The 12679-nt window shown below is 42.5% G+C and overlaps 2 protein-coding genes across 4 annotated transcripts in view; one reads left to right on the top strand and one right to left on the bottom strand.

The window, feature by feature from the left end:
- The window catches only part of LOC136862274 (nose resistant to fluoxetine protein 6), a 415203-nt gene that overhangs the window by 211419 nt on the left and 191105 nt on the right, over positions 1–12679 (top strand). The gene's annotated exons all lie outside the window — the stretch shown is intronic.
- Positions 3317–11173, bottom strand: DptA (Diptericin A). 3 transcript variants are annotated; one of them, XM_067138111.2, is made up of 3 exons: positions 11005–11173; positions 7316–7410; positions 3317–5099 (listed from the first exon to the last, which is right to left on the bottom strand). In XM_067138111.2, exons 2-3 carry the CDS (start codon positions 7382–7384, stop codon positions 4824–4826), a joined length of 345 nt encoding a protein of 114 aa, XP_066994212.1. In that variant the 5' UTR covers positions 7385–7410; positions 11005–11173; the 3' UTR covers positions 3317–4823. The 3 variants fall into 3 exon arrangements, with proteins under 3 accessions (XP_066994212.1, XP_068081679.1, XP_066994214.1); XM_068225578.1 differs by lacking the exon at positions 11005–11173 and adding an exon at positions 7529–7565; XM_067138113.2 differs by lacking the exon at positions 11005–11173 and adding an exon at positions 7489–7513.

Genomic DNA, 12679 nt, shown 5'->3' with positions numbered 1-12679 from the left:
TCTGTACGGAGTGCGTTGATCTGGCCGATCTGCGCCGTAGTCTAAAACTCTCTAGTACCATCTCCCTCATCCTACTAGATGACAAGCAGTCAGCAGACCTCGTCATCCGTTTTATGAGGGATAGTGGGTTGTTTTATCGTATATAAACGTAGTGTTTCGTATTAGTGTTTGTATTATTGTTTACGTTTTATTCTATTGGCACTGTTTTAGTTTGTGTTTGTTATTTTAATGTGTTTTTATATTAATTTGCGTGATATATTGTTGTATTTTAAAGCAATGTCTTATTCTACCATAATCTATCATTTTACCGAAAATAAGTCATTGCGAATTAGATCCACTGGTTATTTTAAACTCAATAATAATAATGTTATTTGCTTTACGTCCCTCTAACCACTTTTACGGTTTTCGGAGACGCCGAGGTGCCGGAATTTAGTCCCGCAGGAGATCTTTTACGTGCCCGTAAATCTACGGACACGAGGCTGACGTTTTTGAGCACCTTCAAATACCACCGGACTGGGCCAGGATCGAACCTGCCAAGTTGGGGTCAGAAGGCCAGCGCCTCAACCGTCTGAGCCACTCATCCCGGCATATTTTAAACTCACAATCATTGTTCATCATCAATTGTTTTAAATTCTAATCAGTGGATACATTTTAATATTTTAACTGTCATATCATGTCGTCCACCTCGTACCAGTAGAAGCTGATGACCTAAGTTATCAGGCCCTTTAAAACAACAAGCATCATCAACAAGATATGCGACAAAATACATATAGCACAAGGCTGCCGTGTATCCGCGATAGAACAATGGCGATATTCACTGACTGGAGAATCTTAATCAGTAACTGGACTGCTTCCACCTTCAAGGACAATTTAGAGATTAAGTGAAACCGAAACATTTTATCATCCAATTTATAACTGATTAAGCAAAAAACTCAATGAATTGGCACACTGACGAGAGAGTTTCTCTTTTCTTTACATATTAATAAAATGGTGACGATATGCAATAATAATATTTCTTCATAATTTGGTGATTTTACAAAGAGATACATCTTTGCAGCTATGTTTACATTCTGTAACTAACTAACAGCTTAGGAAGTCCGGCTCCATGGCTAAATGGTTAGCGTGCTAGCCATTGGTCACAGGGGTTCTGGGTTCGATTCCCGGCAGGGTCGGGAATTTTAACCATCATTGGTTAATTTCGCTATCACGGGGACTGGGTGTATGTGTCGTCTTCATCATCATTCCATCCTCATCATGACGTGCAGGTCACCTACGAATGTCAAATCAAAAGACCTGCACCTCGCGAGCCGAACATGTCCTCGGACACTCCCGGCACTAAAAGCCATACGCCATTTCATTTCAGCGTAGGAAGTGTGATGAGTAGGTCGTTAGGACTTCTTATTTGTAATAAATGAATAAATAAATATTTATATGTCTTAAATATATGAATTTTAATATCTCCTTACCCGCGTTTTAACCAACGAAAGCCACAAAATCGACAACGAAAATTGTCATCCATAAAGTTAATGAAGTAATGTTGTATTTGGTGTTCTATCGTATTAGGGCTATATTTTTTCTCCTTCCAATTTCTTTCAGTAGAAGAAAATTTAGCTATTTTAGTCATTACTTTTACTGCTGGTAAATTGTTTGATTTGCATATGTGGAATTCATATTTCATGACGCATGGACTTCTTCTTCTTTCTCTGGAAGTAGCAATGCTTACCTTTCTTTCAGATTCAAATTAGTGTATTTAAAAAAGGTCTTGTATTTACATAGAAGTGCAGCGTGAGGGGATACTTGCCCGCTATCAGCCAGTTGTGCAGGCTTGTTCTAGGCTATGTGTTCCTAAGAAAATAGTTATACTACTTCGACTTCTGTATGGGTACTTCAGTTTCTGAATGAATTGTAAATTAATAACTGGTTCGATAGAAGGCAGTTCGGTTTTAGGAAAGGTTATTCTACTGAAGCTGAACTTGTAGGATTCCAGGAAGATATAGCAGATATCTTGGATTCTGGAGGTCAAATGGACTGTATCGCGATTGACCTGTCTAAAGCATTTGATAGGGTGGATCATGGAAGACTACTGGCAAAAATGAGTGCAATTGGACTAGACAAAAGAGTGACCGAATGGGTTGCTATATTTCTAGAAAATATATCTCAGAGAATTAGAGTAGGTGAAGCTTTATCTGACCCTGTAATAATTAAGAAGAGAATTCCTCAAGGCAGTATTATCGGACCTTTATGTTTTCTTATATATATAAATGATATGAGTAAAGGAGTGGAATCGGAGGTAAGGCTTTTTGCGGATGATGTTATTCTCTATAGAGTGATAAATAAGTTACAAGATTGTGAGCAACTGCAACGTGACCTCGAAAATGTTGTGAGATGGACAGCAGGCAATGGTATGTTGATAAACGGGGTTAAAAGTCAGGTTGTGAGTTTCACAAATAGGAAAAGTCCTCTCAGTTTTAATTACTGCGTTGATGGGGTGAAAGTTCCTTTTGGAGATCACTGTAGGTATCTGGGTGTTAATATACGGAAAGATCTTCATTGGGGTAATCACATAAATGGGATTGTAAATAAAGGGTTCAGATCTCTGCACATGGTTATGAGGGTGTGTAGGGGTTGTAGTTAGGATGTAAAGGAGAGTGCATATAAGTCTCTGGTAAGACCCCAACTAGAGTATGGTTCCAATGTATGGGACCCTCACCAGGATTACCTGATTCAAGAACTGGAAAACATCCAAAGAAAAGCAGCTCGATTTGTTCTGGGTGATTTCCGACAAAAGAGTAGCGTTACAAAAATGTTGCAAAGTTTGGGTTGGGAAGGATTGAGAGAAAGAAGAAGAGCTGCTCGACTAAGTGGTATGTTCCGAGCTGTCAGCGGAGAGATGGCGTGGAATGACATTAGTAGACGAATAAGTTGAGTGGCGTTTATAAAAGTAGGAAAGATTACAATATGAAGATAAAGTTGGAATTCAAGAGGACAAACTGGGGCAAATATTCATTTATAGGAAGGGGAGTTAGGGACTGGAATAACTTACCAAGGGAGACGTTCAATAAATTTCCAATTTCTTTGAAATCATTTAGGAAAAGGCTAGGAAAGCAATAGATAGGGAATCTGCCACCTGGGCGACTGCCCTAAATGCAGATCAGTATTCATTCATTCATTCATTCTGTGCAAACTTTTGAATCACCCTGTATAGTACAAGTGCTCAAGTGATACAATATGTGAACTTCTGAAGCGTTCAGTATAACTACATTTATTTTGGGGAGAATCAACAATAGGAGGGTTTACGTTAAAATATACACATGCATTATTTTGATTGTTTTATTGGACATCCTATGAACAAAAAATATAAATGTGTATAAAATCATAAAATCATTGCTCAGAAAATAACTTGATCACAAATACAACCCATATTAAAGTAGTGAATCTTTTCCGTCAAGCCGAGGAACATACAGAAGCATCAGCTACAAAACAAACAAGATTATGTTTTAATTTCGGCCTCTCTCTCTGCTTTGAAATATAAAAGGAAATCCAGCTCACTCAGAACCTATCTTGTTATTGCCACTGATTCTTTCACGACCCGTACTTATAGGCTTTTGAGCTTATGCCGTGTCAAGAAAATAAGGTGAAATTCTTTACATTTCGCAGAGAACTTTGCTCTGCGTCATCAGAAGAAAATCTCGACTGTCCACGAGAAAGGCATTTTACCTTATTTTCTTGACACGGCATAAGCCCAAAAGCCTTACATCATGTCTATCTTATAATACCCCGCAATAACATGAAAACTCCATTACCATTTGCTGGAATGCTGAACGAAATGCTTGCCAGTGAGTTGCCTAACGTATTATTTACCGACTTCCGTTGCAGACTAAATATGTTGCGACCTTGTTATTTTGAAATGGGGCAGTGTGAATAAATAATAAGCATCGAAATAAATAATAACTGAATATCAGTTAAGCTTAAGATATCTGAGCATGCGTTAGCACACATCGTGAACAATTAAAGGATGGCAAATTTGTTGGCCTTTCTTCAAAAAGTCAAGTGTCGAATGTGTTTCTCCTCCATATATTTCCTATCTACGAACTGTTCAATGGCTATTTTTTTCTAAGCGTATTGTAACTCTTGGAGAAACTGATAGACAGAGTAATTTTTCTTTCCTACTGACATAGGCACTAAACTATATATTGAGAAGGTATATAATAATTCCATAGACTGCAATCGACATTCCTAATAAGATTGCGTCAACGATATTGTGAATATTCGTTCTATGAATTCGGAGCTACACTGTATAAGAGCCACAGCCGTTGGATTTGCAGCCATCATCCTTTGAGTTGTAGCGGCACTTGCCTATGTCCGTTAACGCCCTTAAAAGATATTAACGACAGGTGGCTGGGCTTCCAGAAACAGCTTGTTGCCATGCTAGCCTTTGCCTGTTTACTTCCGTAGATAGACATCTGCTTATAGACACATTTAAAAATAATCAGGCTTCTACAATAATGTTAGACAGAGTTACGTAAAGTCTTGTAAGCACTGAAGAGAACTAAAACACGCGCGTATTGCTTTAGATACTAGGATACACTGAAGTCGTTGTGGAGGAGGAACTATATTTGGCAGCAACGCCTGTTTCGAGGAATGACACAGAGGGTGAGCCTGCAAGGTTGGACGGTGGGTAAGACCATGCTCCAAAGAACTTCCGCTCGCTTTGATTCCGGTTGGGAATCCAGTGGCTGTGGCAAGTACACAATTACGTATCAAACTGGTAACTGCTTAGAGATCTATAGGTAGTTTTCAACCGCTTTTAAAATGGTAGTTTGTTAGAACCGATGGCGAACTGACACGCCTACCCTGTGGTTAGGTCCACCGGCCCTCGGACCGTTGTAGATCCGAGACCACTGTCCATTGACTCGTACATCTGTCTTGCCGTCCTTGCTGCTCCAGGTCTGTTGTCCGCTACCACTGACCATTGTTCCCACACCCTTCTCACGGTGTATGTCAACTCCTATACCATCACCGTTATCCTTGCCGTTTGATCCCTGACCAGGAGCTGGAGCACCAGGCTGTAGCGATCGAGGGAGCCGTGACAGTGCCTCCTGAAAAGAAAGGAATAGTGTAAGTGATAGATCACAAACAGTACTTATAAAACTCAGATTGTAGTGATCTAGGCGTTCATCATATTGCCTCCTTAAATTAATGTTTTTTGAGGGGGATGACAAGTCAAATGACTGCTAACATGTACAAAGTACTAGGCTTTCGTTATCTCAGGGACTGTAACAGAACCTCATGATAGAGAAGTTAGATTCGTACCCAGGACAGCCGATATCGGATTGTTGTGGTCAAACGAGATAGTCAGGCGAGGAAGAGTGTCTTTGGGAGGGAAGAAATCACGGCGTTCGATTTTCTTGAATTTTGGGGTTTTTTTTCACTTCATCGAGCATGTCCAATCACACTCCATTCACAAATGGGCAGAGCAAAATCTTCTAGAGACAGAGATATTCCACGTTATGATCCCTTAATAATGTCATTGCATGATGTAATTCATTCGGCACGATGAGTAATTAAACAAATGTGAAGCATACACGTGGACCACACGAAACCTCAAAGAACGAGGAAGAAATGGCCATAAAACTCTTCCAATAATGTAATAATGGCGTGTGGCCTCTGAAGAGGATTGGAGTAGGTCTTTGGAGTTGACGCCTTATAGGCGACCTGCGCGTCTACGAGGATGGAGCCCTTCCTATGATGAATTCTAATGATGAAGATAACACATACATTCAGCCCCCGAGCAGTTGAATTAACCAATGAAAATTAAAATCCCCGACCTGGCCGGTAATCGAACACAGGAACCCCTGGACCAAAGGCAAGCACGCTAACCATTCAGGCATGGAACCGGACACTCTTCCAATAATTGAAAATATTGTAATATCTTAATACGTAGTAGGCCTAAGTCCCGCTTTGGGTGAGATGGTAGGCTGGATCCACGGTATTCCCTGTCTGTCTAAAAGGTGTTACCCACGGTGGCTCTAAATTTGAGAGCGTGCTTTGGTGACAACTGGGCCCCTATCTAAGTCCGGTATTGCTTCGACCTATTTATGCCAGGCTCCTAGTTTTCATCTTTTCTGTCCGATCTCTCTTGTCCAAACCTTGTTCTCTTCTTATCCCGATAATATTAAGTTTAGGAGGACTAGGGTGTTGTCATTTCCGCACCCTTTATGATCCTTCTTCTCCTTTTGCCGATCCCCTAAGTCGAACCTCAGACCAGTGTTTAGAGGAAATGGCTGCCCAGTGAGTCCTCAACAGCTGTCGTAGGTAATCTAGGCGTCACTGCTAAGTCTTATGGCGACGATGGGACAGGGAAGGGCTAGGAGTGGGAAGGAAGCGGTCGTGGCCTTAGTTAAGGTACAGCCCCAGCATTTGCCTCGTGTGAAAATGGGAAACCACGGAAAACCATCTTCAGGGCTGCCGACAGTGGGGTTCGAACCTAATATCTCCCGAACACTGGATACTGGCCGCACCTAAGCGACTGCAGCTATCGAGCTCGGTGCTAAGGAAATAAGGAGTGATGAAGTTCCACATTGCTTTCCACAGTCGGTTAAAACACCACAAGCAGTACGTAGTCAGTGAGAAATAAAGTCCTTCAAGGTTTTAATTACCAGCAGCAAAGTGATTCAACAAAGTTTTTAACATTATACGTGTTTTTCATTCTCATTTAAGAGTGCACAAGACTCTCAAGATTCATCTTGTCAGAAACATTACACTCATGTTTTTAACTCTATCGTTCTCTCGCATTTCCTCGATCGATAGTGTTAAGGTTTTATAATGTGTGTGTAATAAGTTTTTGTATAACATGTTCTTTGACCCTATTTACAAGATTGGCTGCTGATGGCACTCGCCCAGTGTCGAAACCGGTTCCAAAATAAAACTGTTGTGTTTTATTTAGAGCATCAAACTGTTTTGTATTGAAAAGGTGGATACCTAAAATTAGTCTTTCTCATTGTGAAATAAAGTATTGGTCGGTAAGAATATCTGAAATACATAGACTATAGCCTATATTCGCTTATATATGTCTTATGATAACAATGGGGTAAACTTGGAAAGAAGCGATCGTAGCCTTAAATAAGGTACAGCCCCAGCATTTGCTTGATGTGAAAATGGGCTCCAGGGCTGCCGACAGTGGGGTTCGAACAAATCATCTCCTGAATACAAGCTTACACCCACATGACATGATAAAACAATGCACTCTGTTATGTGGTTCAGACAAAGCACGATAGTTGCAACTATGCATGCACTGGAAACACCTAGAGCTCACCTGTTCTGTTGGGTGAGCAGAACACAGAACAGCAGTGGCAGCCACAAAGAAGACGAGTGTCACCTTCATTCTGCTAGTGTAAACGTGTTGGTTTCCTGAAAATAAAAGAATTTTATAAGACATCTTTGTTAATAACAGATTTATAAGTTAATTGTGTTTAATGTACAACATACAGTGAGAGCTCAAATTCGGCACCAGATGATGGGTACACACTTGACTGCAACCAACCGCACATAAACACTCCTTCAATAACACCCTTCCCCCACCACACACAACTTTTGCGTCTGCGCGATGTAATGCATCCTGATAGGTAACTAAAAGGTGGACCCCGGGGACTCTCAGCTTGGGAGTGTGAGTCGGTGACCGCGGGACAACTAGCTGAGCCTGGTATTGCTTCGACTTACTTATGCACGGCTCCTCACTGTCATCTTTCCTATCCGACCTCCCTTGGTCAACTCTTGATCTCTTCCGACCCCGATGGTGTTACGTTTGCGAGGCCTAGGGAGTCTTACAATTTCCCGCCCTTCATGGCCCTTACTTTTCTTTAGCTGATACCCTCATTCTTGGAAGTGTGGGAACTGTTCTGCGAGAAGCCGATTGCCCTGCTGTAAAACAATATTCACCGCTATCACCGATTGCCTATATTTTATTTTATTGAAGGTGTAGAAATGCCTTCTCTGTAAGGCCAAGAATGCCACTGGAGGAGTGAAAGGTAAAGACTTCCACTAATCGTAACCTCGGCACGAAGTGTGGTTAGTAGCTTCATTCCCGGCCACTTTTGTCTCCAGGAATTATCATTCTACCAATTTTTCGTGTAGGCTGAGTGCACCTCTCCTGAAGTGGAAATATCGTTTCTAAAGTTTTCGGCTGTAGTTTCCTCGTTTACGGCCTGCGCGCTTTTGAAGTCCTCACTGCGGTGCGCGTGGAGGCAAGCACACAGTCGTTCGTTCGCATTACCTTCCAATTGACATTTGTTAAATTGAGACCACCCGCTTCAATCACGTTCCTTTCCGTATCGTTTCCCTGCATAGCCGATGACCTTATCAAATAATTCCGAATAGGCTTATGCGCCTCTCTTTCCAGGTCTGTACACTCCAGAAACATCACATTTTCTTTACAATGAGCCTTACATCTGGAATTACATGTTTGTCATCTTTAACTTTTTCGTAGCTTACATATTCTTCTTTCACAAAAATGAATACTCCCCTCCTATCCTGTCTCTACGATCAACACTCCATTTCCGTTATACACTTTCTGAATCTATTATTTTATTTCTCAGCCAAGATTCATCTCCTATTTCAATATCTGGTAAGTAGCTTACATATCTGTTAAATTACGTAATTACACTAACAGATTTATGTGATCCCTACTTGACGTCCCTTATCACCGCTCCCAGGTCCATTTCCGTGAATGTATCTCTCTACAGCCCCTCTAAACCAACTTTCTCACAATCTTCCTGCCCACTGCCACTCGTCACGCGATTACTGATCGCCCGCCAGTGACAGCCAACGAGTGCGAGAGCATTGTTTCGTACAGTGTGTGTTGATAACAATGGGTGTAAACGCGGCGTAAACATGTGTTGGTAACAAATGTCGCTAACATTCTCTGATCAAAACCGACGTCTTATGGATAACAAAATTTCTGTTGGCAACACAAGAAATCTCTTGTTAACATCAGACTGATAACAAATTCACAAGCGTTTTTCGAAATTGTACGCACAATTGTTGCTAACATGTGTCACGAGCATCGGTGAAAAGCTGATGTTGTGAGTACTGAAAATACTAAGGAAAATGCCATTTACACTAAAATACTCTCTGATTTACTTTACATGGCTAGTATCAGCATCCTGAAAGGACTTCATCGTCAATTTGAGCTAGATGTTGTCTACATTTACAACGTATCATAACTAAACCTTACTATAATCAAGCATCACTTAATGGACGTGTCCGTTAGGAGTGTCTAATCCACATAAAGGATTTCCCTCTACTCGTGTTTTCTGTAGGCAATGGCTCAAACATATGCTCCCGACTATTTTCTGCTTTTCGCAAGTGTAGCATGGTATTTCTCTAGGTTAATATTTATTTACTAATGTTGTTTTTCTTTTCTTTCTAGGTGAGTACTGATGCCACATGTTCGATGAGGGGAAATGCTATCTGCTGTCTGTGAGTTATTCAGTTACTGTATAGGCCTATATGAAATATTCTGAGTTATTCTTGGTGTTGTTGACTAGGAATAGCGGGTTGTTTAGTCTAAAGTGTGACAGAGAACCAATGCAGGGTGGTTTTTTCATCACATCCAATACTGTAGATATCCTGAGTGTGATTTTCCACCAGTTCTCCATATTTTTTCCAAAAGATTTGACCTGCTACCCTGTCTGATATTCGAGGATATACTACCCTATCGTAGCTACAGTTGACAGATAGGCAGGTACATTTGTACATCCTATCTTCCTTCCTTCTTGTTCCCTTCCGACCCCGATCGCGTAAGGTTTGCGAGTCCTAGGGAGGTTTTCACATTTCTGTCTTTATGACTCTTATCTGCATACCCTTTACTGTCGAGGGGTTGAACCTTTTCCTAATCCTATGATAAAGAGCGAGGCACTTGCCAATTTCCTCCTTAAAATCCTCCTATGGTTGAAGGAAGCAGATTTAATTGTTTGCGGTATTCCCTGCCTACAGTAAGAGGTGACTGAAAAGGGAATCCCCAAGGGTTATCAACTCCAGAGCGTGAGTTGGCGACCATGAGGCCCCCAGCTGTGGGGCCGTCCTCTTCACTTTGAACTCTGCTATGTGACCTTTCTCGGTCAAACCTTGTTCTCTTCTGATCTTGTCGGCGATAGATATGCCAGGTAGGGAGACTTTCATTTTCACACCCTACGTGGCCCTTCCTTTTCTTTCTTTCTTAATCCGTTTTCCCTCAAACTCAGCAAGGGATCCCACCTCTACCGCCTCAAGGGCAGTGTCCTGGAGCGTGAGACTTTGGGTCGGGAGGATACAACAGGGGAGGAAGGCCAGTACCTCGCCCAGGCGGCCTCACCTGCTATCCTGAACAGGGGCCTTGTGGGGGATGGGAAGATCGGAAAGGACAGACGAGGAAGAAGGAAGGAAGCGGCCGTGGCCTTGCGTTAGGTACCATCCCGGCATTCGCCTGGAGGAGAAGTGGGAAACCACGGAAAACCACTTCGAGGATGGCTGAGGGGGGGAATCGAACCCACCTCTACTCACTTGACCTCCCGAGGTTGAGTGGACCCCGTTCCAGCCCTCGTATCACTTTTCAAATTTCGTGGCAGAGTCACGAATCGAACCCGGACCTCCGGAGGATGGCAGCTAATCACACTAACCACTGCATCACAGAGGTGGTCTCTTTCTTTTACCAATACTTTCATTGTTTGAAGAGTTAGACCTCTTTTTCCCTAATTATTGTTAAGAGAGGATGGGTACCCTGATGCACTTCCTCTTAAAACAATAATCACCACCACCACTCACCACTTCATCCTTAAAACAACAGTCCTACTAGCACGTGGCATACGATTTGCTTTACACAGATAATTAATACAGAGCTGATGACCACGATGCCCCCCGATATGTACAACACCTTATGAAATCCGTGATTATTTAATTGGCAGTTGAGCTTTTAGTTAAAGTAAAACAACTACGGCTTTATAGAATGAGATCGTTCGTCTGGCTTACCTGGCAGTGATGTGTTGTTTTCGAGGTTTGTTCGCCTGTGATGCTGTGAAATGCTTGAGAGGGTTCTTATATGCAGCACGCTATTTATCAGGGGAACTCCACAAGCCAGTTTTTTCCTGTATTAGAGGTCTTTCAGACAGTGTAAGGTACTGCACTGAAGATAATTGCTTCTTGGAGACTGACTCACAGTTCCGAGCTAATCAGCGATGCAAACATCTGAGCACGCCTGACTAAACAGAGGTTGTTAATACAGTTTTACGATAAGACTATAAACAACAGCTTCCTTCTACGTCACCATTCTCGCGTCTCACACTACCTCTGCGAATTGAACATGTAACCCCTTTCCAGCCCTTATAAGTAGGAATAAGCAAAACCCTCGCAAGTGAAGGGAACATATCATAGTATTGCACTTACATTTTTCTCTAGTTTACAGAGAAGGTGCTGCCTGCAGTGGTGTCGACTTTGGAGGGGTGGGAGCAAGGTGTTTTCTGCCGCCGCCCCCCTCCAAATGATTTTAGGTGTGCCTGCCTCTTACCCGGAGGCCCCGGTTTCGATTCCCGACCAGGTCAGGGATTTATACCTGGGTCTGAGGGCAAGTTCGAGGTCCACTCAGCCTACGTGATTAGAATTGAGGAGCTAACTGACGGTAAGATAGCGGCCCCGTTCTAGACAGCCAAGAATAACGGCCGAGAGGATTCGTCGTGCTGACAAAACGTAATCTGCAGGCCTTCGGGCTGAGCAGCGGTCGCTTGGTAGACCAAGGCCCTTCAAGGCTGTGGTGCCATGGAATTGGTTAGTTAAGAGTAAAGCAAAGCAAAGCAAAGTGGAAGGTAAAGGCTTCCACCATTGTTAACCTCGGCACGTGATGGGGTAGAGTGGTTAGCTCTACGCCCGGCCGCCTTTGCCCCCCAGGAATTAACGTAGTACTAATTTTTGGTGTAGGCTGAGTGAACCTCAGGGCCATATGCGCCTCCAGAAGTGGAAATCTCGTTTCTTAAATTTTACGACATACATACTGACGGGGATTCGAACCCATGTCCTTCCGGGCGAACCGAGCACGCCTTTACCGCCCCGGCCAGGCAGCCCCGGGTTAGTTACAGTGTCCTTTTATAACCCAAAAAGAATTCTCCTCCTAGATATTACCCTGGAACGTGAAGTTCGATATATACACAAGGAGACTGCTAATGCGTTAGATCTGGAGAAGGTGGCAGATTATTATATATCAAGAAATGAGATTAGAAAGCGGACTTTGCTTCAGAGAACTAGATTTCGTAATGGATGCCGTTGGTGGTAAATCTAGTGGTAGAGCTTTTCACATTTCATATCATGAAATGAACAATACACAGTAATATATTTTTTTATTATTATTATTTTTTTTGCTATTGGCTTTACGTCGCATCGACACGGATATGTCTTATGGCGACGATGGGACAGGAAAGGGCTAGGACTGGGAAGGAAGCGCCCGTGGCCTTAATTAAGGTACAGCCACAGCATTTGCCTGGTGTGAAAATGGGAAACCACGGAAAACCATCTTCAGGGCTGCCGACAGTGGGGTTCGAACCTACTATCTCCCGAATACTGGATACTGGGCCGCACTTAAGCGACTGCAGCTATCGAGCTCGGTGAAAATTTATTCAGAATATGTATTTGTGTGAAGAACGTTCTACCGTTTCAG

Source organism: Anabrus simplex, chromosome 1, assembly GCF_040414725.1.
Source record: "Anabrus simplex isolate iqAnaSimp1 chromosome 1, ASM4041472v1, whole genome shotgun sequence".
Taxonomy (NCBI): domain Eukaryota; kingdom Metazoa; phylum Arthropoda; class Insecta; order Orthoptera; family Tettigoniidae; genus Anabrus; species Anabrus simplex.
This window is presented reverse-complemented; position numbering and strand designations above follow the sequence as displayed.

Coding starts and splice junctions, on each gene's coding strand:
- DptA (XM_068225578.1), bottom strand. CDS start 7,550: ATGTGCGGTTGGTTGCAGTCAA. Junction 7,411..7,528: donor GTGCGGTTGGTTGCAGTCAA/GTGTGTACCCAT, acceptor TTTTATTTTCAG/GAAACCAACACGTTTACACT. Junction 5,100..7,315: donor CTGCTCACCCAACAGAACAG/GTGAGCTCTAGG, acceptor CTTTCTTTTCAG/GAGGCACTGTCACGGCTCCC.